The sequence below is a fragment of the Esox lucius genome, chromosome 14, assembly GCF_011004845.1.
Source record: "Esox lucius isolate fEsoLuc1 chromosome 14, fEsoLuc1.pri, whole genome shotgun sequence".
NCBI lineage: Eukaryota > Metazoa > Chordata > Actinopteri > Esociformes > Esocidae > Esox > Esox lucius.
This window is the reverse complement of record NC_047582.1, coordinates 25,350,584-25,377,746: the sequence shown is the minus strand read 5'-3', so window position 1 is coordinate 25,377,746 and position 27,163 is coordinate 25,350,584. Positions and strand designations below refer to the sequence as shown.

Genomic DNA, 27,163 nt, shown 5'->3' with positions numbered 1-27,163 from the left:
ATGAAAATGTTTTTACTGTCAGAGAAGTGCTGCTTGTGCATTATATTTCACCAGGAGAGTTCACGCCTGCTGTGTGTTTGTGTGTCTACGCATTCATTATAAATGTATTTTTGGAAGTACAGAGTGTATGAATTTGTGGGAGCTCACAACATTTTGACTTCAATATTCTGGCCAGGTCCCTCAAACAATCCCTTAATTACCTATATTGCCCTCTATCTGAGTTTAACACAATCCCAAACATAAATAAATGGAGTGAATCTCAAAACTTTTAACTGTTTGAATGCAGATTTCTTAAAGTCAAAAAAAAATCCCGATGTGAAATAATGAGATCTATATCTATGCATTTTGAGGGCACTGCCTTTAAAATGCTGACCTGATGGCCTGCATCTTTCAAGTGTTTTTAAAAGTGAGAGAGGTACTAGCTAAACCCCAATTTTAAAGCTCAACTGGTCTGAAAAAGGCAAACACCATGTGTAGGTGGGTGTGTCTGAGTTTTTGTGTGACGGGACGTGTGCGACTTGCCATTCGTGTGGTCTGAAGTATAACAGCGCTGGCACTGCCTCTGCAACCCCTCTGTTTTGATGGTCCCATGGAAAACGCAATAAAAACACAGCAAACTATAGGAGCCTGTAACTAATTTAAACCCATTCTCACTGAGCTATTACTTTTACTGTGTCAACAAACAGTTACGCGGAGGGGCCTCCGATTCATTTAAACCTATTCACATTCACCGCTGCTACTTACACTGCACAACAACACTGCAACGCCACAACACCAACACATTACAAATAACTCAACACCAGTCATCTTCACAGCCTTTCAACCTGTTTTACATTCAGATAGTGTGTCGGCCTATGTTGTTTGTCTTTATTTCTCTAGTGCAGGCTTGAGGAGAGTGTAGCTGAGGGCTCACACAGAGTTTGTTTACTAGAGGATTATGGCTCATGGACTACAGAACGGATTCAAAGTATCAAAGGAAAAGTCAGGCGGATTAAATAATGTAAAAATCCAATAAAATATGTCCAAAATACAAATGGTATAATCCTCAGAATAAAATGGTGTAGCTCAGATTGCAGGGACAGTACTTTCACAACCAACACTGAACAGTCAGAAATCAATGGCCTTCATTTAGAGACAAAGAGCAACCACCTGTTTTCATTGAAAATAAGTCCTTCAGTTAGGCGTGACTGCTGATGTACATTTTTATTCCATCGGGTTCAGCATACATTCTTCAGCCTTGAATGTCATTTCCATCCACTTAGAGTACTACCATCTGTGAATGTAAAAGGTATTAATTTTCTGACCAGTAATCCCTTAAATATGCAGAAAGGGACACTAAAGTCACTGATGAATATAACAAACATTCTTACTGATGCAACAAAACTTTTATACAGTGTTTTAGGAAATGGATTTCTTTTTTCTGGTTCTTTGTTTCACTTATGCTCTTCTTCTATCTACCTCCATTCACTCTTCCATTCTTTCACCCTTCCATCTTTCATCCCTCCATTCCTTCATCCTTCCTTCCTATTGTAACCATCCTGGTAAATGATTACTAAGCCCGGGAGTGAATTGGGGCAAAGCCTCTTCAGATCGGCTTAGTGAGCAGTAAGCTTAAACACACCTCACTCACTGCCCTGCAAACACACGCACGCACACACACAAAGTAATCTCAGGCAAGCCGACCACATTGTCCCACAACAGATCCATACCTTATACTCCTTACACCCAATGTTCCTAAACAAAATTAACAACCCCTCCTCCACCCCCACAAACACAATATGAGCTGTGCCACTTGTCACTGTCAGATTAAGTCTCTGCTCATCTGATTGAATCCTCTCCGCGAGCTGCAACCAATGCAAGCCCCCAAATATTCAATTAGGTGTAAATCACTTCCTCTGGTGAGGTAGATTAGTTCTAGACCAACACAGAGCAAACGTCGCCATCACATTGGCCTATTCCTCCCGGTTTGTCTATGTGTGTATGTGCTTGCCTGGGAGCGTTTTTCTGTGCAGCCCTGTGTTAGCATTAGTAGGCTACAGGGATGTTCCCTTAAAGCCGCGGGACGTGCCTTCCATTGTAATGATGAGAGGACATGTTAGGAATAAGCCGGGCCGGAGTGTGCCGTATGCGGATTCTACCTCCATGTTTGTCTGTGCTGAGCTCTCGGTGTGCGTGTGTGTGTCTATACGTGTGTGTGTGTGTGTGTGTGTGCATTTCAAGGTGTGTGCACACATGCATGCATGTGTTTGGTATGAAGGGGATTGGAAAATCGACATCAGGCTTTGCCCCAGTGGATTACATGCAGGACTAGGCAACTAGATTCAGCCGCAGGCTGATTTTGGTTTGGAGCCAGTGGTCAGAAGGGCCGGAACATTTATTATAAAAAATATATTTGTAAGAAAATCTGTATACTGCAAGTTTACAGTCAAGCTAAAAGACATTGCATTTGAACGTAATACCACCATTACACTACGGCACGGACACAAAAGGTCTCTTCTTTTATTTGTGTGAATAAATGGGTGTTTACATTAGAACCCTGGTTTAATGCACATTCTTATTGTGGAGAAACTCAGTATGCAGCCAAAGTGCAGAGGAGAGGGATCAGGCTTCAGTGTGAATCATCCATGCATGTTGGTTGGTATTTGATGTGCAGAGCAGAGACATGGAGCCTCAGCGTGACCGTGTCTGTACGCTTTCCTGGGTTCATTGGGAATCCAGATCCCCTTTCCTCCCTCTCTCCATGGGGAAGGCGCTTCTCAGACTATGTAGGTAAAGAGTTAGTCAGCCATTGCAGCAGTGTGGGACCTGCATACTGTACAGCCATGACTGCTGCCAAACATCCTTTTATCACAGCCGACACACAAAGAATACAGTGTGGACTAATGTTGATCCCATTTCACAGGTTGAACACTCTCACAGAACCACTGACTACACCCCTGGACTGTTTGCGACCAAACAGGTCGTAGATGAACCACATCGCATCTGATCTTGTCCCTGTTGTGCCACTCTTTGTCTGTACAAGTGTGTGTGAGTTGGGTGGGCTGAGCTTCTGGGCTATGTTTCGAGGCTAATCGTTAAGGTCAGTTGTGTGTGTGTGTAGAAGTTCAGGGACAGCGTGTACCCTTTTGAATGAGTTACAACGCTCTGAGCTAGGACGTTGTGCTAGTATCATTGCCCTCATTTCACATTCTGCAGCCCACAGACCCAAAAACACAAGCACACACGTGCACCCACACACACATATGCAGAAATGCATCCTTTGCAGATTCCCGGAGGCTTCACACAAGATCATCTTACGTTCAGGACTTGTGTCCAGTTCCCAGGCACACTGACATGGTGACCACCCACTGGGAGATATAGTGAGCACTATTACAATCAGAACGTTCCTAAATGTAACCCTGTTCTCATCCTTAAAGGTCTAATCCACCCAAAAGCAAACATTCCCATGACAGACATTGTTAATAATGCAAATGCATGACCAGATTATTTGTTGTGCCATTTTTCTAAATTTCATAGTTATATATTAACAACCAACTTGTGACTTTTTTTTTAAGAAACCTGTGGAGATTAATCTAGACTACAAACTCAAAACTGCATTGCTCTGTAGACAAATGTACCGCGGTGGCTAGGTAGGAAGACAACATGAAAATACCAGTCATTTACACCATGTGGTTATTACCTCTCATCTGTGGTTATCGGGTATGGCAATGTGCAATGTGTTTCAGCAAGCAGGGCATGGTTAACAGATTCGGCAGATGTTTCTGGTCCAATGATCACTCGTAACCCATAACCACATTGTTGTGGGAATAAAGCAAACATGGCAACACTGAAGCAGGGAAATTCTAAAGAAACCATTGCAACGGAGATAGTGAGGAAACCACTGAAGCAGGGAGATAGTGAGGAAACCACTGAAGCAGGGAGATAGTAAGGCTACTACTGAAGCAGGGAGATAGTGAGGAAACCACTGAAGCAGGGAGATAGTAAGGCTACTACTGAAGCAGGGAGATAGTGAGGAAACCATTGAAGAAGGGAGATAGTAAGGCTACTACTGAAGCAGGGAGATAGTAAGGCAACTACTGAAGCAGAAAAGTCAGGAGGAAACCACCGAAGCAGGAAAATAGTGAGGAAACCAATGAAACATGTCGACAGTAAGAAAACCACTGAAGCTTGTCGGTAGTGAGGAAACCACTGAAACAGGGAGATAGTGAGGAAACCACTGAAGCATATAAACGTGATACACAGTATGGATGTGCCCTTTACATATCCTAGCTGATTTGTCAATCTGTTGTGCAGTTAATTGTTTTAACACTATGTGATGGTGTGTCATCCTTCACACATTGTTTGTTTGAAAGTAGAACGATACCAGTTTGACTGAAAGTATCATTGTTCAGTTTTGGTTTCATATAGTTGTGGTACAAACTCCTTAACCATGTAATCCTCACCCCGCCTGCACACACATGGCATTCTGAAGTGATTTGTGACACCTTTTTACATTCACCAGTGACTTAGAAGGTGCAAGGAATCTTTGTTATGACAGTTATTCCTTCCTCCTACAGTTACCTTCCATACTGTGTATTCCCTTAATGGTTGGGTTTGCATGTGCTCTGCTTTAAGTTATTAGATATTATGTGTCTTTTTGTGTTACTCTGTTGTTTGGCAACAGCGCTACATTTTCATACAGGATGATTTATACATTGTAACATACATTTTTTCGTTATCTGAGAGCCAAAAAAATGATATGATATTATAGGATGGACGCATAAAATACAGGCAAACACAACAACAATGGTTTGTTTGTTCCATGCAGACTTTCTGTGAGTGTGTACCCAGCTCCTCCCAGCTCAAACACCGCTGGTCAGACTCAGACACAGTCAGAGAGACCCCATCACCCACCAAGGTAAGAACACACACACACACACTCACATCTCACCTCATCTCACACCTAGAACACATCTTGATGTATCTCTTACACCCAGAACTATGTCACTGTCCAACCTGCAGTCGTTTGCCACGCTACTTACACAATGAAACAACACACATATATATATATATATGTATATGCCAATTAGTTATAACATTACAGCTGATCGGTATATATATACAAAAACAGCCCTGACCTGTCGAGGCATGGACTCCACCAGACCTCTGAAGCTGTGCTGTGGTATCTGGCACCAAGACATTAGCAGCAGATCCTTTAAGTCCTCCCTTGTGAGGTAGGGCAGGGTGCAGTATCCTGCTGAAACAGGCCAATGCCATCAGGGAGTACCGTTGCCATGAAAGGGTGCACATGGTCTGAAACAATGCTCAGGTAGGTGGTACGTGTCAAAGTAACAGCCACAGGATTGGCAGGACTCAAGGTTTCCCAGCAGAACATTGCCAAAAGCATCACAATGCCTTCGCCGGCTTGCCTTCTTCCCATAGTGCATCCTGGTGCCGTGTGTTCTCCAGGTAAGCGACGCACACGCACCCGGCCATCCACATGATGTAAAAGAAAAATGTGATTAATCAGACCAGGCCACCTTCTTCCATTGCTCTATGGTCCAGTTCTATTGTTCATGTGCCCATTGTAGGTGCTTTTGGCAGTGGACAGGTGTCAGCATGGGCACCCTGACTTGTCTGTGGCTACGCAGCCCCATATGCAACAAACTGTGATGCACTGGGTGTCCTAAAACCAGTACCAGCAAAATCAGTACCAGCATGAACTTTTTCAGCAGTTTGAGCTACAGTAGCTTGTCTGTTGGATCGGACCACATGGGCCAGCCTTTGCTCCCCATGACCCTGTCGCCTGTTCACCGCTTTTCTTTCCCTGGACCACCTTTATAGGTACTGACCACTGCAGAATGGGAACACCCAACAAGGGCTGCAGTTTTAGAGATGCTCTGACCCAGTTGTCTAGTCATTACAATTTGGCCCTCAAAGCCTCTTAGATCCTTACACTTGCCCATTTTTCCTGCTTCTAACATATCAACTTTGAAGACAGAATGTTCACTTGCTGCCTACTATATCCCACCCACTGACAGGTGCCATGATGATGAGATCATCAGTGTTATTCACTTCACCTGTCAGTGGTCATAATGTTATGGCTGATCCGTATATATGTGTGTGTGTGTGTGTGTGTGTGTGTGTGTGTGTATATATATATATATATATATATATATATATATATATATATATATATATATATATATGTAGTTATTATTTCTTACAGGTTTGCTGTTACAACCACTAAACCTCATTTTCCTGAGGATCATTACAACTGTTATTCTCCATATGTGGTATAATGGATTTGTGTAAGGATGTAATCCCACTAGTCTCCTGTGACTAAAGCTTAATGCAGGGTTTCCCAAGCCTCTTCTCCAGGGCCACCAGACTTTTCATATATTTGTTGTAGCCCTGATCTGACATACCTGATTAAATTAATTAAGAGCTTGGTAATATGTGTCTTATTGAATCAGGTGTGCCATTTCAGGGCTACAACAAAAAATGGACCCCGTGGAGAGTTTTGGGAAATCCAGGCTTAATGTGAGTGTTCAGGGTCTAGTTTTTGCCTAATGTATCTATCTGGATGAATACCTCTTTTATTGAATAGGATTTCTTTTCTCAATGATTTGGTAAATGTTCTTATTAACAGCAACGACGTGGGGAATAGTTACAAGGGGAGAAAGGAGGATGATTGGGTCAACTGAAAGCTGGGACAGATTGGGTGGCCATGATGATATTAGAGCTATGGTCACAGAGCACTCTGGGTCACCTAGTTCAGCAGGGCTCGCCGTAGACAGGAAGAAACTGTTCCTGAGCCTGCTGGTGCGGGAACGAAGAGACCTGTACCACCTGCCTGATGGTTAGGAGGGCCAACAGTTGGTGGCATGGGTGTGAAGAGTCTCCGGTGATCCGCCGTGTCCTACACAGACACCGCTTCCACAGAAGGTCTGCGATGGCTGGAAGCTGGGCACCAGTGATGGGCTGGGCGGTTTTCGCCACCCGTTGCAGGGCCTTCCGGTCGGCCCTGGAGCAGCTGCTAAACCACACTGTGGCGCGGTTTGTCTGAATGCTCTCCATCGTGCAGCGGTAAATGTTCACGAGGATCTTGGTGGACAGGCGGGCTTTCTTCAGCCTCCTCAAAACGTTTTTGAACGGGGCTGAGGTGTTTAGGGTCCAGGAGGGGTATATCATGCCGTATCGTTTGGACAATATTGCAGTATTATATCTGCACCCTTACTTCATTTTTTTCACTTGCAAAACACGTTCTTTGTATTCATTTTAGGAAGGAATTTATGTTTTCAGCAATTTCATTTCGGTAAATGATCAAAACTCAGTTCTGGGAACTCCTATTGTCCCTCTGTGGTAGATATATAGTGAGCAGTGACACCTAATTATGATGGAATCACAGAATCACAGTGGATGTAAAATAATGAGAACTGCAATACATGTGGTTTTGGCACTTAAGTCTTGTGATGGTCCTGTATTGCATTTCAATTCCCAACACAACAACATAAGCAGGGCTAAGTCCCCTAAACTGGGCCATTAGGATTTGATCTGAAGCCCAGACGGAATAGGGTATACTCATCATAATGCCCTTTTTCAAACACATTGACACCAAACCATTCAGCCTTTCAACACACTGGGTCAACACATGAGAAATCCCTTGAGTGCACGCTCACTCACCTGATAACATCAGTGAGCTTTGCTGGTGTCCGAGCCTGTCATGCAGAGCAATTCATTACATTTGCATGGCTCACTAAAGTCTTATTTCAGTCCTTGTCGCAGATGGTATCTGAAATAACTCCACAGCCCTTCTCCCCCAATCACCTCCTCCCACCTTTAACTTTTGTGAACTAATCCTTGCAATTTCTCATGTTTCTACCTCCTTGTGTTCCTGACTTCACTGATAACTACTTTATTGTGTGTAATTGTACAGTACTTACTGTTACTTGGTGGTTTGGTTGTTCCACCCAGCTATCTTTAGATAAATGCACTAACTGTAAGTAACTCCAGATAAGAGTGTCTGCATAAATTACTCAGATGTAAATGTAATTCGTTTTAAGAGGACAGCCTAGTTTAGGTTTCTTTCTGCCCTTTGTCTTCTCGGTGCTTTCGCTCTTTCTGTCTTTCACTCTTTCTCACCCGTTCAGGCATTTTCTATCTTTACATTTTGCTCTCCCTTCCTGCTTCCGTATCTCTCCACCACGCGGCCTCTCTCTGTCTCTCCCTGCCCTCCTCCCCCCTTCCTTCTTTGCCTCCCCGAGGAGGGAGAAGTGAACACGGAGGGGCTCCTCTACATTGGGGATTAGCTCTCCTTCACAACGGCCTCCTCACCCCGTCAGTGTCTCCCATCACCGTGGAAATTGTGTTCAGGGGATTATCACGTATTAAACGTCACACTGGAGCACAGAGCTGACGAGGTGGCGGACCCTTACTTTAAAGAAATACCCAAATTAACCGTGGATTTAGCTTGTGCTGCTTTGCACTTAAAGGCAGATTTGAGGACTTGTGGGACCATAAGGAGTGGCGACGTGTGTGTGGTGTTCCGTTGGGTTTGAATGTGTGATCTAATTTGCGTGTGTGTGCGCGGTGTGGGTGTTTGTCTGTCGTTGTATGTTTCTGGGTGGTTGGCTGAGTATGTGGGTGGGTGTGTGTGTCTGGGTTGGTGTGTGTGTGTGTGTGTGTGTGTGTGTGTGTGTGTGTGTCTGGGTTAGGGTCTGAGTAGGTGTGTTGGTGGATGTGTATGTGTCTGGGTGGGTGTGTTTGTATGTGTGTGAGTTGGTGGGTTAGTGTCTAAGGTGGGTGTGTATTTATGTGTGTGGGTGGGTTAATGTCTGGGTGGGTGTGTATGTTTGTGGATGGGTGATTGTCTGGGTGGGTGTGTATGTATGAGTGTGATTGTCTGGGTGGGTGTGTATGTATGAGTGTGATTGTCTGGGTGGGTGTGTATGTGTGGGTGGGTGATTGTCTGGGTGGGTGTGTATGTATGAGTGTGATTGTCTGGGTGGGTGTGTATGTATGAGTGTGATTGTCTGGGTGGGTGTGTATGTATGAGTGTGATTGTCTGGGTGGGTGTGTATGTGTGGGTGGGTGATTGTCTGGGTGGGTGTGTATGTATGAGTGTGATTGTCTGGGTGGGTGTGTATGTATGTGTGGGTGAGTGATTTTCTGGGTGGGTGTATATGTATGTGTGTGGGTGATTGTCTGGGTGGGTGTGTATGTGTGGGTGGGTGATTGTCTGGGTGGGTGTGTATGTATGTGTGTGGGTGATTATCTGGGTGGGTGTGCATGATCTCGGCTGTATCTCCTGTAGTTTTCTTCATATCTAATGAGTGCATGATGCCCATCATCCAGCCATATCCCATGACGTGTCTGCTGCTGTGAGGACAGTTGTGTCCCTGTAGGGACGTCATTCATCCCAGTGTGTCTCCGCTCATCCCAGACTTAGCCATCTGGAACGAAAGAGCAAAAGAGTGAGGGGAAAAAGCAAGAGCGGGTAGTCTGAGAGAAAGAGGACAGGGGATCAGAGAGAAAGAAAAAGACAGAGATAAAGAGTGAGACTGGAGAGTGTGTGGTGTTTGGTGGCTGGGTGTTCTGAAACCACTCAGTAATTCAAGAGTGGAGACGTTCTGAGAGATGGAGAGACTCATTAATAAAGACATTGTTTAGATAGGATGCTAAAGTTAGTCTGAATGTAATTCCTGACAGGATTTGAAGTTTATGTTTTTTGAAGTAAGTATATAAAGAAAGAATGAAAGAAAGAAAGAAAGAGCGAGAGAATGGAAGAGATTTCCAAGGTTACACTCTTTAGCATTTACTTCAGTGTATTTTCCAATATTTTTGAAAATCCTTTACCTTGGTTGGTCTACAATTTCAAGTTACAATCCTGATCTTCAGGCTTTCATCTACTGCACATGGCCTACAGCAAAGCCAAGCCCTGCTAGAGCATTACTGCAAGACATGGATCTTATCAATAACCTCCAAAAGCACCAACATTTATATTTTCATTATTGTGGTTACTCAAGTCCTATTTTAGTTGTTTCAGGGCATAACATCTAGATATATATGTTTTATGTTTAGAAATCACAGATAAATGCTCCATGCTATTCCCATAAACTGCCAGAATAGCTACCATACAGGGGAATGTTTTAAATATACAGGCTGTTTTAAATTGTTTATTGGTGACAATACAGTGAAATTATACAGTAGTAGGACAATGAGGAACATTTTGCTTGTCAAGTATGTAGAGGTACTATTGAGTACCGCAGACATCAGTTGTTGGGGTTGAAAAGCTCAACTGCACAGCTAAATTAGGCAGTGAATGAACAGAAAGAGATAGCTTACAGGGCATTCTGCAGCCTTAAAAAAACAACAGAAAGTCAATAGAAAAACAATATCAACTGATAATGATTGCACTTCAAGAACATTGTTAGTTATTTAATATGCCCTGGGATGTATCATTACTAGGCACTGGAATACCAAGAGCTGAAGATTAGACTGAGTTCACCCATGGGCGTTGACTGGGTATGGCACGGTATGGCTGTCCAATCCCAATTAAAAGTTAAAAGCGATTTAGGGGCATGGCTCGGGCTGGATAGTCAGGGAGTTGCATACTGCAAAGATGGCTAAGACGAAAGAGAGGCTATTCCTGTTTGACTTGATACCAAACGGAACTTGAGTTGTTTTTTTCAGGGCTGAGCTAGTGTGTAACATCTTAGATTCTCCTGAACAGCAGCTCACATGATGGTTACCAAACTGGTTCAACGCAGTGTCTTGTGAAAACAGGAAGGGTACAGGCATGCTGCTCCATATAGTACTTTAAAGTTGTTCATTTTGCCATACAGACAGGTGACAATTTAAAAGGAAAAACCTTAATAAAGGAGTGGAGGAACATAATGCAGATGCTTTTTTCACAGGTGTACTGAAAGGTGTTCTGAAAACAATTCCGCAAATGAAACTTCCTTTCGTGTCTGGTGGCCTGTTTAAAAATGCTGATCAGGCCCAGTTGACCTCGATTTTGGATTCAGATGGAGGAGGAAATTATCGAAGTGACTTTGAAAGGCGGTTCATAATTGGGTCTCTTCCCGGATGATAATGCCCCCATCCGCTGGGCACCAGAAGTCACTGAGAGCTTTGATGAGTATGAAAACGGGAGATTTTGGACCAACATTTTAGACAGCTCTCTCCACCACCTTAATCTAAACAGCAAATGAGGGAATTTCATTTGGGATAACGGTGTTCCATCCCTCCAGCAGAGTTCGAGAGACAGGTAGAATCTATGTCAAGGTGGACTGAAGCTGTTCTGGTGGCTTTTGGTGGGACATCCCCTTACAGAAGCACTTTATGTTGGTGTTTCCTTTTATTTGACACTCCGTAGTTTTCATTAAGCTGCAAAATGTGAGCCCAATATAACTGTTACTAATTGGTCACTTGTTTTGACAAATAATGTACCTGAAAATGTTATTCCTGTTCATGAATAGAAACTTCACAATTTTTATTGGTACAAATTAATTGACAGGTTTGAGATTTAATTGAGAGAAAAGGAGGAGAATGTAGACTAGCCTACACGAAAACACGAGTGAGATGTGTGTGAGATGTACTTTCCAAATGTCACCGTTATGATATCTAAATCATTATTGGTAGTTATCAGTTATGATGTGGAGAGCAGCAATTGTGAACAAGATTGTGTTCACAAACCTGTTTTAATTACACACTGAAGCCTCAGGGCAAGAACAACAAGCCAGAATTATCCAAATTGGCTGGAACAAAAACATGACTTATTGTGAAACACAAGAACAAAGAAAAATGAATCCTATCTGTCCCCAAATCAACAGTAAATCATGGCAAACTATCTGACCGTGGTTCCTGGTCAAATCCTTCGAAAATCCTTGAGAAACCAGAGGCTGGCTGAGCTCTGTCTTCCCATTGAAAGGGCTAGACACAAGAGGAACTGTTTCACTGGAGAAAAGATTGTGCAATCACATTATTCAAGGATTTTAAAACAGACACCCACACACACACACACACACACACATTGGTTGTCCAATCACTAGACTTAGGGCATAACAAATCCGTCCTATGTGAACTCAATATTTGGAGGCCATTAGCACAGTGTGTAGTGTTCTAGATGAAATGCCTTCCAACCAGACAGCCATCAACTTTTAGAGCTCCATGTTATTTTTGCTGGTCCTTAATATGACGTTCACGGAAGAGTGTAAGGCAAAGGCAGTGCATACACACACTCACAAACTCACACACACTCACAAACTCACAAACTCTCTCTCACACACACACACACACACACACACACATACACAAACTCACACACACTCACAAACTCTCTCTCACACACACACACACACAAACACAAACTCACAAACTCACACACACTCACAAACTCTCTCACACACACACATACACAAACTCACACACACTCACAAACTCTCTCACACACACATACACGAACTCACATACTCTCTCACACACACACATACACAAACTCACATACTCTCTCTCACACACACACACACACACACACACACAGACACACACATACACAAACTCTCACACACACACACACGCACGCACTACTTGACATGCCGAATGAGATTTGATTGTTCTTTGCTTGCCTGTCGACTGGGAGAAAATAGACAGCACATTGTGATGTGTAAAAAGATGCCTGGGAGCAGCATCCTGCATAGAATGACTGCATCTGGGCTAGGAAGAAATGTTGCATCTATAACCACACAGCTTGGGCAAGTGTGTGTGGTGTGTGTGTTTGTGTGTTTCTTTGTAGAGAGCTGGAGGTAAGAAAAACAAGACTAGGAAACCACTCCCTCTTTCCTTTTCTCTCTCCTTTGTCTTTCCGTCTCTTTTTCTATTTCTCTCTCATTCCTTTTTCTCTCTCTCACCTTTGTCTTTCCCTATATGTTTTTCTTTTCAGTCTCACTTTCTTTTTATCTCTCTTGCTCTCTAAAGTATTTCTATCACTTTCTCTGGTCAGGTGCCTCTCTGTCTCCACCCATTCTCCTTCTTCTACCCGCCTCCTCTGCTCGCAGCCTCTCCTGTTGTCAGGAATCAACCCATGGCTTTTGTTATGCACCACTGGGCTTCATTCCTCTCTGATAAGGCTGGATACATGTCTTCTCAGTCTGTGTCTGTGCTCAACTAAACTCCAACCCAACATAAAGACACAATTACTACCCAACACAACATAAATACACTGTTACTAACCAACACAACATAAAGACACTGTTACACCCAACACAACAAATTTTCAGGTTTTACTATCTGTGTCCAAATACATGTGAATCACACCTCACTCCCGAATGAAGTGCAGTGGAGTGCATCCCACACAGAGAAATTAATGTAATCAAATATGATGCATGTACACTCACCTAACGGATTATTAGGAACACCTGTTCAATTTCTCATTAATGCAATTATCTAATCAACCAATCACATGGCAGTAGCTTCAATGCATTTAGGGGTGTGGTCCTGGTCAAGACAATCCCCTGAACTCCAAACTGAATGTCATAATGGGAAAGAAAGGTGATTTAAGCAATTTTGAGCATGGCATGGTTGTTGGTGCCAGACGGGCCGGTCTGAGTATTTCACAATCTGCTCAGTTACTGGCATATTCATGCACAACCATTTCTAGTGTTTACAAAGAATGGTGTGAAAAGGGAAAAACATCCAGTATGCGGCAGTCCTGTGGGCGAAAATGCCTTGTTGATGCTAGAGTTCAGAGGAGAATGGGCCGACTGATTCAAGCTGATAGAAGAGCAACTTTGACTGAAATAACCACTCGTTACAACCGAGGTATGCAGAAAAGCATTTGTGAAGCCACAACACGCACAACCTTGAGGCGGATGAGGTACAACAGCAGAAGACTCCACCGGGTACCACTCATCTCCACAAATAGGAAAAAGAGGCTACAATTTGCACAAGCTCACCAAAATATGACAGTTGAAGACTGGATTTGGCGTAAACAGAATGAGAACATGGATCCATCATGCCTTGTTACCACTGTGCAAGCTGGTGGTGGTGGTGTAATGGTGTGGGGGATGTTTTCTTGGCACACTTTAGGCCCCTTAGTGCCAATTGGGCATCTTTCAAATGCCACGGCCTACCTGAGCATTGTTTCTGTCCATTCCTTTATGACCACCATTTACCCATCCTCTGATGGCTACTTCCAGCAGGATAATGCACCATGTCACAAAGCTTGAATAATTTCAAATTGGTTTCTTGAACATGACAATGAGTTCACTGTACTAAAATGGCCCCACAGTCACCAGATCTCAACCCAATAGAGCATCTTTGGGATGTGGTTGAACGGGAGCTTCGTGCCCTGGATGTGCATCCCACAAATCTCCATCAACTGCAAGATGCTATCCTATCAATATGGGCCAACATTTCTAAAGAATGCTTTCAGCACCTTGTTGAATCAATGCCACGTAGAATTAAGGCAGTTCTGAAGGCGAAAGGGGGTCAAACACAGTATTAGTATGGTGTTCCTAATAATCCTTTAGGTGAGTGTATAGTGCAGGTGAATACGGAAGAGATGTAAGACTTAATCATGGATTGGTAAGATATAACATTCACTTTCCTCTGCCTTATGTTCTCCTGTCCCCTCTCTCTTCCATTCTCATGCACAGACAGTGACACAATGGCTCCCTATTGTAAAAGCTTTTTTAATGTATGGTTAATGACACCGTGTACTCTCTATATCACTCCTGTGCATTCTCACTTTCTGTATTTATCGATCGTTCTCTCTCTTTCTCTGTAAGTAGTTGTCGTGGCCTTCCTGTTCCTTGTGGCCTTCCGTGGCTTCCTGTTTGACTGGACTCTAGTATATACATGGGAATTGTCGCCCGCTGTGGTTCTCTAATAACGTGAAAGGTGACCTACATTGTCTAGGTTCGTTAGTCAGAGAGCACTTTCAGACCCATGTATGAACAGACACCAGCCGCAGTTCACCAGAGAAGACCGTGTACGCCTTATTGCAAACTGTAGATAGCTTTTTTAATATAAATGTTTTTTTTTGGGGGGGGGCAATAGCATGCTTTGTCTACGGTTCTACAGCGAGGAATGTCAGAAGACAGGGATTTTGACAGTGCAGAGGGAGGGATTCAAACCCACGACGCGGTTGCACGCGTGCACTGGAGGCGTTGTTTTATACCACTGGACCCACGAACACGTACACTCACACAAGTTGATCGCAGACAACATTTCCTACCTCTTTGATGAAGATTCTGATCTCTGTTTGGTTACAAGATCCGACTTAGTCAAGGGTGGAGAGATGTTATTAAACCGGAGGACATATACATACATACATACATATATATATATATATATATATATATATATATATACAGACATGTCTATGACTTTTGCTGTGTCCAAGTGTAAATAGTGGGGTTGGCTTAATGGCCTAATGTGTTGCACTTATTGCCAAGCTTTGCCTGTCTGATATGTTTCTTTGTATTTATGGTTATTTACCATTTATATTAATTGAAATGTCACTATTTTTCTTTTATAAATAGGCCCTATAATGATTGAAAAAGAAGAAACCAGGCAAGCCTATTTCAGCTGGACCGCAATACAAAAGTGATAACCGTTGTTGCCCACCCTATATTTGAACCCGGGGCTCTCACATCAAAGGCTTTTTTCCTTTAACACTACACCACAGAGCTATACAGTTGTTGGGAGTTTGTATAGCATTTCATTTTGAGAGCCGGTTTTTATTAGAACAAGGACTTCTATGGCCTTGTACACCAGTGGTGGGTTGGTTAGAAATAGACCTAATAAAAAGACCTACTAGAAGGACATCATCCCAGCTGAAGAATATGGGGGTAATATCATTCATGGTATGGGGCAGTTCTGCTTCCACATGCCTTTGGGCACTTCCAGGACCTGTAGAAAGTCTTCTCCCCCATAAACATGTGGACTGAGGTTTTTAGGTAGCTGGAAAAAAAAATGAATTGAAATGTATGAAGCTTTGAAGCTTTGACATGAAAAAGTGAAGTTTTACCAAATAAAAAATACAGTTTTTAATTGACTATAAAATCTACATTTGTCAATGGCCATCTCAGTCTCTGGACTTGAAGTAATTGAAAATCAATCAACAAAGTCTGTTCATAAATAAATATAGAAGACATCATGGATCTGGAAGGATTCAATATGAATTAATATTTTCTGATCAACATAATGGTTTCTCCAGTCTCATAAAATATAGAAATGGCTTTCTGGTTTTCTCTTTGGGGGTACCAATAGTTTTCCGAAACTCGTTCAGAAATGACTAGTGTAAAACAACACAACTGTCAGGATTTTGAGCAAGCAATATGGCTTAGCATCGATTTTCTACATGCTTTTTTTCCAGATCATTGTCAAAGGTTGCAATGATTTTGGAAGTAACTGTATATCTCTTCCTTATACTCTATATGTATCTCTTACACTTCTTTATGTCTTTATCTCTCACACTTACCTCTGCCATTCCATCTGTCTCCCCCATGCTCTCTTTGCTCTCATGTAGTCTCCCGTGCTATCTCTCTCCCATGTGCTTTCTGTCTCACCCCTTGTATCTTTCTGAAGTGGGATTGAGAGATGAACCTGGTTCCTTGCTGTGTTCAATCCCCAGAGATGTTACTCTGGGTCTCTGAATCTCTTCAAAAACAACATATGCTGAAAAAAACATGTCGTCTGTCTGAATTTTGATGTTGGTTTTTTGATGTGGGTTGAGGTTTGATGAGGTAGTTATTGCTCATAATAAACCCTATTTGATAAAGGTTCGGCTGGGAAATGTTGTGCCTCAAATTATTCAGATCCTGTAAACATTGATCATCTTAAATTATAACTGACGGAACAAGAATAAGCGAACAAATATTTATGGTTTGTAGTTCAACATTCCACTTTTATTTTCCCCTCTCTGTGTGCCTCTTCCTTCCCCTCCCCTTGCTTTCTTCCTCACCCTCACTCCATGTAGAGGATGAGCTGCAGCTATCTCCTGTGTACCATATTCCTCTTCGTCGCCGTCCTCCTGGCCGTCACGGTAACTGGCACAATCCTCTTCATGAACCACTACCAGGCTCCACCTATGTCTGACGGCCCGCCCCACATCTCAACCAATCAGGACGAGGGCAACGCTTTGGTGACTGTGGAGAGGGGGGACGGCTCACGCATCAACATTTTCATCGACCCCAACTGTCCAGACTACAAGGGGAACTTCCTGCGGCTGGAGGGGGTGCAGACGTCGCTGCTCCACTCGTTGACAGATCACGATACCGACCTGAAGTCGGTCAAAGGTCAGGACCGGGCACTGCTGGTCAACCTAGCTGAGGAGGTGGCCAAGCTGTCGGCCCACGCTGGTCAGCTGAAGATGGACTATGAGTCTCTGAGACGAGGACAGGGGAGTCTGGGACAGGACCTGAACACACTACAAACAGAGCAGGGACGACTCATACAGGTGAGCTGTTATTTACTACAGCACTAAGAGGGTGTATGGTAGGAGATGTGTTGTGTATCTGAGAGTTTGTGTTGACTGGCAGGGTGTATGGTAGGAGATGTGTGTGTTACTTAGAATGTATGTTGACTGGCAGGGTGTATGGTAGGAGATGTGTGTGTGTGTGTCAGAGAGTGTGTGTGTGTGTGTGTTGACTGGCAGGGTGTATGGTAGGAGATGTGTGTGTTGACTGGCAGGGTGTATATTAAGAGATGTGTGTGTTGACTGGCAGGGTGTATGGTAGGAGATGTGTGTGTTGACTGGCAGGGTGTATGTTAGGAGATGTGTGTGTTGACTGGCATGGTGTATGGTAGGAGATGTGTGTGTTGACTGGCATGGTGTATGGTAGGAGATGTGTGTGTTGACTGGCAGGGTGTATGGTAGGAGATGTGTGTGTTGACTGGCATGGTGTATGGTAGGAGATGTGTGTGTTGACTGGCAGGGTGTATGGTAGGAGATGTGTGTGTTGACTGGCATGGTGTATGTTAGGAGATGTGTGTGTTGACTGGCAGGGTGTATGTTAGGAGATGTGTGTGTGTTGACTGGCAGGGTGTATGTTAGGAGATGTGTGTGTTGACTGGCATGGTGTATGTTAGGAGATGTGTGTGTTGACTGGCAGGGTGTATGTTAGGAGATGTGTGTGTTGACTGGCATGGTGTATGTTAGGAGATGTGTGTGTTGACTGGCATGGTGTATGGTAGGAGACGTGTGTGTTGACTGGCAGGGTGTATGTTAGGAGATGTGTGTGTTGACTGGCATGGTGTATGGTAGGAGACGTGTGTGTTGACTGGCAGGGTGTATGTTAGGAGATGTGTGTGTTGACTGGCATGGTGTATGGTAGGAGACGTGTGTGTTGACTGGCAGGGTGTATGTTAGGAGACGTGTGTGTCAGAGGCTGCCTAACTGACTACATGACAGAGTCATAACTCAGACTGTTGGTCAGACAGAGTATGTGCTGAATGACAGGCTCTTTTACCAATCACACCAAGACAACTGGTGACTGCATATTATCAACAGTTGTAAGGGATACTCACACACACACACACACACACACACAAGAGGATTGTTGGTTATTGGGAATAAGAAGCCATTTTCTATACACAACACGCAAGAGACTGTGTGATCGTGTTCTTGTATAGCTTGAATTTACTGCCCAGTATTTTCTCCTTCAGATTCAGTAAATGCACTTTGACCAATGTCCAGCATTTCCATGGGTTCCTATACAACACAGAGGTAAAGGACCAATTCACAGTAATTTCAAGTAGTTTTCAAACATTTTGCTTTGTATAGGCCCCTCATACCTAAAATGTCTAAATGGTTAGACCATCTTATGGTGGGCATGGGGCATAGCGCTTAAATAATCTGACCGGTATCTGAACTGTTAGGTCCAATCCAAGAGGCAAGTGAAATATCTGTCATTCTCTTAATTAACAAGTTCTGTCCCAAATCAAAGTTATCCTTAATTGCTCCCTGGCTGTTCCAGTGAATGACAATTTGTTCTCAGTCAATTTACTTTGTAAAATTAGGGTTTCAGAATCTGTATGTAGCAAATTAAGTGCAATGATGCTGAATATTAGTGTGATTTTTACTTGGCTGATACTTTAAGAAATCTATTATCTAATCACTCTGAGAAATACCTGACAAATATCTCACTGTAATGTACAAACCCTACTGTGCCTTTCAAGCTGTTCTATTCATTACCCAGCTCCTTGTCATTCTCATTATCACCATCTCTCCAAGAATGAACAAGAGAGTGACAAATACAGCAATTATGGTACACATTATCATTATTAAAGGCCAGGTTCAAACGAGAGCAGGAAGACTGAACACGGGCTGGGGATGGAGAAAGGCTGTGGGAATAGTTTGGGACGGGGGGTTACAGTAAAACTACATTTAAAAATAGACATACAAGAGTTGGGAATCTATTGCTCCCAGCAATCACGTTTGTTTTAGGAGGATGTGAGGATGCGAAGAGATGTAAGAGTAGTCTTTGCATTATTGTATGTCTGTGTGCCAGGCAAATGCTAGCAGAGCCTCATTGCCCTTTCTTATTTACACTAGCTAACCCAGGAAGGGAAATACCTGAAGGAAGAAAGAAGCAGATTCTTCCTGTGCTGTATATATATATATATATATATATATATATATATATATATATATATATATATATTATTGTTGACTTGCAGTTGGATTGCAATTTAGAGTCCCCTTGACTACACTTTGAGTATTTGTGTGGATTCTGTATGATGGTGGATGAAGTCTCTTTCTTTCTGGGCCCAGAGAACCCTGTTACCAGATGTAATTGACCTATTAGAGGCAAGATAGAACATACCTTGGACTTACACCGGGGCTTTTAAGTTATGGAAGGTTACTGGATTTTGGTGCATTTTAGCGACCGGGCATTCTTCCACAGCACAAGAGTTGAATGCTTTGCAAATAAAATATTCTGATTATATCATTTTTCTTAAAAATATTTCCCAACATTTAACAAATTTAATCTTATAATAATACATGGTCAGTGTTATTGTTTTAAAATGTAAAACAGAACAAAACTGAAATGTACCATTTGTAATTGAGTGAATTAAATAAGGGGTCAGGTGTTTTAATGCATTTGCAAGGTAGCTGTCTTAGTGTGCCGTCTTGTTCTCGAACATTTTAAATAACAAGGGCGAAAGAAGAAGAAGGTAACTGAATTTCTTTTAAAAGTTACAGCAATAACCATGGATCGTGGTGTTTGTCAGTTGTTAAGGTATTTTATGCCTGGCTATTTGGCTAATTGTTTGTGTGGCTTGCTGCCAAACTAAAAATATATTAAATATATAAATTTTGAAAATACTGCACAGATTATGACTGAAACATATCCGAGATTACAACAGTAATTATATCCCAACTGCGTAGTTTTTAATGTTTCTACAGAATTGAAGAGTAATGACAAGTAATTATTCTTATCTAGTCAATTAGTCTTTCCAGCTCCACTAGCTCTGCCCTACTCAGTATCTTTATGGATGCCTGTGATGCGATTAATCCAGCCCTCCAATAAGCTTCAAGTGTTTTCCTTAGTAAGGATGGGGAAAATGTAGTTTTTCAAAGAAAAGTATAATATGTGATTTTAAATAGTCACTGAAGAGTCACTGAAGAGGGTTAAACCTCCAAACTCTCTCATTCTGCCCAATAAAACAGTCTCACAGAGAAAGTAAGTAGGCTGTAATCCACGATTACAATTGCATGCTACTTCACTTTACAAGAGAATACTACCTAAAATAGTTAAACTGCCACCACTTCTATTGTTTGATGTCTTTTGTAAATGTTGCTTATGATGTTTATTATTTTTATGGTCTTCTTTCCAGCACAGATTTTTGCAGACATTCATTTGAATGCATTCACTTCTAAACTGTGTGGTTGTTTCACCTAGCTTTCTTAAAATGTGTGCACTTACTGTGAGTCGCTCGGGAATAAGAGTGTCTGCTGAATGACTGACATAGATATGGAAAAATTAGTAGGGGTGTCATTTGTAGATGTTCATAAACCTTACGGACATGACAGTGACATTTGAATTCTCAGCCTGTGGGGTTTGAGACCCCCACACAAACGTGTGATTATCTATAGTTTTTTTGGAACATAGAAACTTATACGAGTAATCAGGGTTGAGTGGATCTCTCCTGCTATGCTCAGATAGAAACCATCTCTATCAGTAATAGTGGTTCTGTGCTGGGTAGGAATTCCCTTCCATTTCACAATTACCACACCTCTTGCCCAAGGTGGAACTAATGACACACTTGACCCACTAATCTACGGTACATTCAAGCTTCATGTGGAACTCATTATTTAGGCGGTTTTCTTGTAAGACTATAATGTAAGAGGAGAACTATCTCAAATGAACTGGGTCCTTTTGACTCTGCACGTTCCGTGTGGTAAAAGTAAGACCCACTTTTCTCTGGTTCCCAGTTTTTAGGGAGTTATTGCCTAGCGTGTCTTCCAATCCAAATGTGTGAATGTGTCTAGCATAGTAGAGAGCCCTGTGACTACTCCCTTCACCCGGGCAGTATCTCCGTCCCCCTCCTGTGGACGCCACTCGCCCTCCCGGGAACAGATTACCGAGGGTCAAGCCAAGGGTGGCAAGTGGAACGCCACAGAGACACATTTAGAAATCAGCGAGGAACGACTTAGAGCAGCGGTTCCCGACATCTGTCCCCGAGTACGGCCAACACAGCACACATTTTGGTTGTAGCCCTGGATAAGAACACCCAATTCAACTCAATTAGAGTCTGATAGTTAGTTAACCAGTTGAATCAGCTGTGCTCGGCTGGGGCTACAGTGGACATTTGTACTGTTGGGGGATCTGGAAGATCGAAGTAGGGAATCAACAGAGGTGTAGAATGTACAATGTCAAAGTACTCGGTTGGGTTCAGCTATGCATTTACCAGTTCAAGGAAGTATCTAATCAAGACCTAAATTACCAGGTAAAGGGAGTTCAACCCCGACCAGTTATCAATTAAATTAAAAAGTGAATAATTAGCAATTTAGTTCCCCAGTTCGCACCTAGACAAAAATCCAGCAAAAAAAGGTCTCATTAGTCAAACCACAAAGATAGGCTAATAAAAGAGACACGGTTATAGTCAGTGGTGAGTACTTGATATACTAAAATGGTTGAACTGTGGTATGTTTAGAATGTGCTGCAGTTTTAAAATACCCTCAAATGAAAGCTTACAATCTGCACTTTGATCCCATAGGCATGGTATAATTTCACAGTCCAAGTGCTGGTATGCATATGTCGAAATCAAAAATGTCACTGTCCAAATGCATTTGAAGTTATATGTTCGGCTGTGAGACAGTGGATGCAAATGTATATAAATCAAATGGAAGAAGTACATTTTAGAAATCATCTTGTGACAAACATTAATGTCAAACTAAATCAGCAGAGGAGAAAATCTTCTTAAGCCCACCAAAATAAATCATTGTTTGGTCAAAAATGGTCCCTGCAGGCAGACCCTAGCACAAGTTGTTTCAGTTCCAGTGGAACTGGCCCGACTCAGACTGTCACCTATTGGCCCGGTGGTTCAGAAGCCTGATTGGCTGACCGGTGTCCCATGTGGCCCATGTTGCCCATGTGGCAAATACCTTTTCCTGTTTTCCCTTGTAGCAGAGAGAGAGAGAGAAAAATTTGGTGAGAAAGAGCTGGGGGAAGAGAGAGGGAGACATTGAGGGAGAGAGAGGGAAACGTGGGGGGAGAGAGAGGGAGACCTTGGGGGAGAGAGAGGGTGACTTGGGGGGAGAGAGAGGGAGACCTTGGGGGAGAGAGAGGGTGACTTGGGGGGAGAGAGAGGGAGACTTGGGGGGAGAGAGAGGGAGACTTGGGGGGAGAGAGTACAGGATATGTGGAGGCATAACAGGCAAAAAAAGAGAGGGGAGGGAAAAGAGAACATGCCAGTGTGAGAATGCTGCAGAAAGAGAGAAAGCAATCACAAAGAGGCGGACAGACACCATAAACATTATAGAGAGAGATAAAGAGAGAAACATGTTCAGAGAGATTGTGGAGTGAACGAGTGTAAATAGAGAGAGAGTGTAGAGTACCAGAGAGTGTAAAGAGAGGAATAGAGAGTGTAGAGACAGCAGTGTTTAGTGTGTATTAGGGGAGTGTAGATGACGGTTTACAGGGACGGTGTGGTTGTACAGCTGAGCCAGTGTATATGTGATTGATTTCCACTCTGATCTGAGGTGAACACAGACACAGGCTTGCCGGTTTGTGGCTTATCCACATGCAGACGCTGTTCCCCCCCGACACTTGAGTGCGACCGTCTGGTCTATGTGCTGCCGTGGCTCGGGACTAGAGTAATGGTGACGCACGCCTGTGCCACTGGCTGTAATGGCCCTGGCTGTAGGCAACTAGGGGGACCATATTGAAAAAAAACAGGATGATTTTGGGGGACACTTACGGAAACACTCTCAAACAATCACATTAGAAAACTATGACCTACTAGTATGCAGAAATGAGCTACTGATTATTAAAACGTATCTTTTATCTCGGTCTGATTTGACTATTCAGACATACTTTTGTCATCCTTTGTAAGTGGTTTGCTGCTCTAAGTTGTTTCAATGTGTATACCACTACTGAAACAGTAGGGGAACCGCTTCACCCTAGTCTTTTTCAAACTTACAGCAGTAGGTTCTTAATATACATTTCAAAGCCTGATGAAATCGCTGAAGGGCCCCTCTGGGTGTTGTGAACCAGAGGGGTAATGGGTGATACTCCGCCTCTGGAGCACTTGATGTACTTTGACCGGACATTTTCACCTTCATCTAACAGTTAAACCTGCTTCTGTCTGGACTTTGGTCTAAAAGTTCAACCTGCTGTTGTCTGAAACTTGGTCTAACAGTTCAACCTGCTGTTGTCTGGAACTTGGTCTAACAGTTCAACCTGCTGTTGTCTGAACCTTGGTCTAACAGTTCAACCTGCTGTTGTCTGAAACTCGGTCTAACAGTTCAATCTGCTGTTGTCTGAAACTGGTCTAACAGTTCAATCTGCTGTTGTCTGAACCTTAGTCTAACGCTTAAACCTGCTGTTGTCTGAACCTTGGTCTAACAGTTCAACCTGCTGTTGTCTGAACCTTAGTCTAAAGCTTAAACCTGCTGTTGTCTGAACCTTGGTCTAACAGTTTAACCTGCTGTTGTCTGAACCTTGGTCTAACAGTTAAACCTGCTGTTGTCTGAAAATTTGTCTAACAGTTCAACCTGCTGTTGTCTGAACCTTGGTCCAACAGTTAAACCTGCTGTTGTCTGAACCTTGGTCTAACACTTAAACCAGCTGTTGTCTGAACCTTGGTCCAACAGTTAAACCTGCTGTTGTCTGAACCTTGGTCTAACACTTAAACCAGCTGTTGTCTGAACCTTGGTCTAACAGTTCGACCTGCTGTTATCTGAACCTTGGTCCAACAGTTAAACCTTTTGTTATCTGAACCTTGGTCTAACAGTTCAACATACTGTTGTCTCAAACTTGGTCTAACAGTTCAACCTGCTTTTGTCTGAAACTTGGTCCAACAGTTAAACCTGTTGTTATCTGAAACTTGGTCTAACAGTTCAACATACTGTTGTCTCAAACTTGGTCTAACAGTTCAACCTGCTTTTGTCTGAAACTTGGTCTAACAGTTCAACCTGCTGTTGTCTGAATCTTGGTCTAACAGTTCAACCTGTACTTGTCTGAACCTTGGTCTAAAATTTCAAACTGCTGTTGTCTGAACCTTGGTCTAACAGTTCAACCTACTGTTTTCTGAACCTTGGTCTAACAGTTCAACCTGCTGTTGTCTGAACTTTGGTCTAACAGTTCAACCTGCTGTTGTCTGAACCTTGGTCTAACGCTTAAACCTGCTGTTGTCTGGACCTTGGTCTAAAAGTTAAACCAGCTGTTATCTGAACCTTGGTGTACTGTAATCGTTCAACTTGCTGTAGACTGGACCTTGGTGTAAATGTTAAAACTGCTGTATTCTGTACCTTGGTGTTACTTTTAAACTTGTTGTTGTCTGAACCTTGCAAATAAAAAAGGCCTAAAGAATGCAGAGCCGTGTTTTTCCTTAGTTGGCTTCATTGTGTCCGCAAAAGTTTTTTTTTTTTTTAGATATTGTTTACACACTTCACTTTGGGCCAACCCAATCCTCTAAAGCCATTATACTCATGGGGAACCACCTACCCATTGAACTCCCATTTTGTTGTGTTCCTGGACAACCCAAAATGTTGCCTCTCGAACAGAAAGGTAACTAACAAATGAATCAGCGATGACCAAAATAAAATGGTTGGGTTGTAAAATCACAAGCTTACAGGTATGCACACAATCTGGAGGCATCTTGGGTAAAAAGTGTGGTCTCCCGAGTCCATTGTGGATCTATACAGGGCTGTAATGAGAACTAATGGTATTGTGATCCTAATTGATGTCTCAGTCTGGGATTAGTGATAAGCTGCCGCAAGCTCTGTCTTACCCCTGAAACCCCCAACCACTACTCTATCTCTACCCCCTCGATCTTTTCCCTTTTTGTTTCTCTCTCTTTATTCTCTCACATAGACCTAAATTATATCAAGGTTATCCGATTCATCAGAACATTCATATAAAAGATGCACGCACACACGTGCGCACAAGGCGATGCATACACACACACACACACACACACACACACACACGCATATACAAATTTGTTATAGCTCTACCACAGCCAATACACAGTCCCATTGTTCAGCTCTCCATAAAATGGGTCATCTCCTCGGTGCGTCTGTGTAGCGTGATTACAGCACTGATCGCTGTGTCTGTGTGTTATAGTTATTAAGGCCAATGGAGGGCTGTGGGCTATCTCTAATGCTGTTAACACACCTGGCTATAGCTGACACCATGGACAGATCACAGGACTCTAAGCCACTTTTGTGGCTTTTTTTTTTCCACTGCCTGAGGTACGTGTGTGAGTGCTTACATGCGTGTGTGTTTGTCTCTGCATGCCTGCGGGCTTGTGTGCAAGACTAGGGGCAAGAGTTCACGAGCATGTGTGTTTTTCTGTCCCTAAAACAGTGTATAACCATCGGATGACTTTGCTAATAATGTTAAGCAATGAAGACCAGAGCCAAGCAGCAAACATGGAGATAGAAGGCAGAAATATAAACTCTTAGAGAGGCTTGTTCTATTTTCTCCTTGCAACCCCATTTATCACTCCAACGGGCTCTGGCTTTTTCTCCTAAACCTATCAGGATCTTGGCTTGGATCAGAGGTCCACAGTTTTGGTCTCCTGCTCAACAGTGTGGACAGATCAGATCAGGAACACCCAGTGCTGGGCAGGTAGAACCTGGGAACCAGTAGGACTTGGCACAGTCTCTCTTACACCCTTCCTTTGGTAGTAGACTTTGAGACCATACCCTGAGATCCTACCCTGAGATCCTACTCTGTGACCCTACTCAGAGACAGTACCGTGCACAGACCTTCCGAGGGACATGTGCTGAATCTGAGAAGGCGGGTCGAGTCGTGAGTGGATAAAAGACAGATAACACCAGACCGTCTGTGTGCGCGACGCTCGACACCAAGGCGGACGGCCACACGTCTCCTGGAAAGGGCACTAGAGAGCAAAGGGGCATGTGCTCTGCCCAGGTTGAGCCTTATATGTGCACGTGCCGGCTTGGGGTCCCGCGTCTGAGACCCTAATCTAGGCACCGGTAGAGGAATCTGTTGGTTTCTGTATGTGCTCAGCTACTGTAATAAAGAATGGTAACCTAATGGTTAATCATCTGTGTATTCCAGCTGCTCTCTGAGAGCCAGATCAACATGGTGAAGGTGGTGAACTCTGTCAGTGATGCACTCAACTCCATGCAGAAGGAGACAGGTGGACTGAAGGCTCGAGTCAAGGCCGACCTGCAAAGGGCCCCAGTTAGGGGGGCTCGCCTCAAAGGTTGTGCCAACGGTAAGACTGATGCATTTCTGTGGGTTAGCTGGCCTGCTGGCTCTGTCTGTCTGTCTGAATGTCTGTCTGCACCTTCTTGTGTGTTGTGTGTCTCTCTTTCTGTGTATTATGCAAAGGGTTGGGGAGTAATGTCCAAAAAAAGAGATAATTCAATTCAGCGTTGAAAAAAACGTTTCCACCCCAGTGATTCAGACACCAAGTCAAAGGCACTATAATGAAACCGAATTGCATTTTTGTCTCCATCTGAAGTGATTGG

General features: G+C 43.2%; 1 protein-coding gene across 2 annotated transcripts in view; it reads left to right on the top strand.

Annotated features, from left to right (window-relative positions):
• The window catches only part of LOC105015243 (fibrinogen C domain containing 1), a 143,758-nt gene that overhangs the window by 40,150 nt on the left and 76,445 nt on the right, over positions 1-27,163 (top strand). Inside the window, exons 3-5 of one of the 2 annotated variants that reach the window (XM_010878248.5) lie at positions 4,808-4,897; positions 16,967-17,446; positions 26,748-26,907. In XM_010878248.5, coding sequence (XP_010876550.2) covers positions 4,808-4,897; positions 16,967-17,446; positions 26,748-26,907 — 730 coding nt within the window. The remainder of the gene's footprint in view (positions 1-4,807; positions 4,898-16,966; positions 17,447-26,747; positions 26,908-27,163) is intronic. The other variant, XM_010878249.5, reaches the window with a different exon arrangement.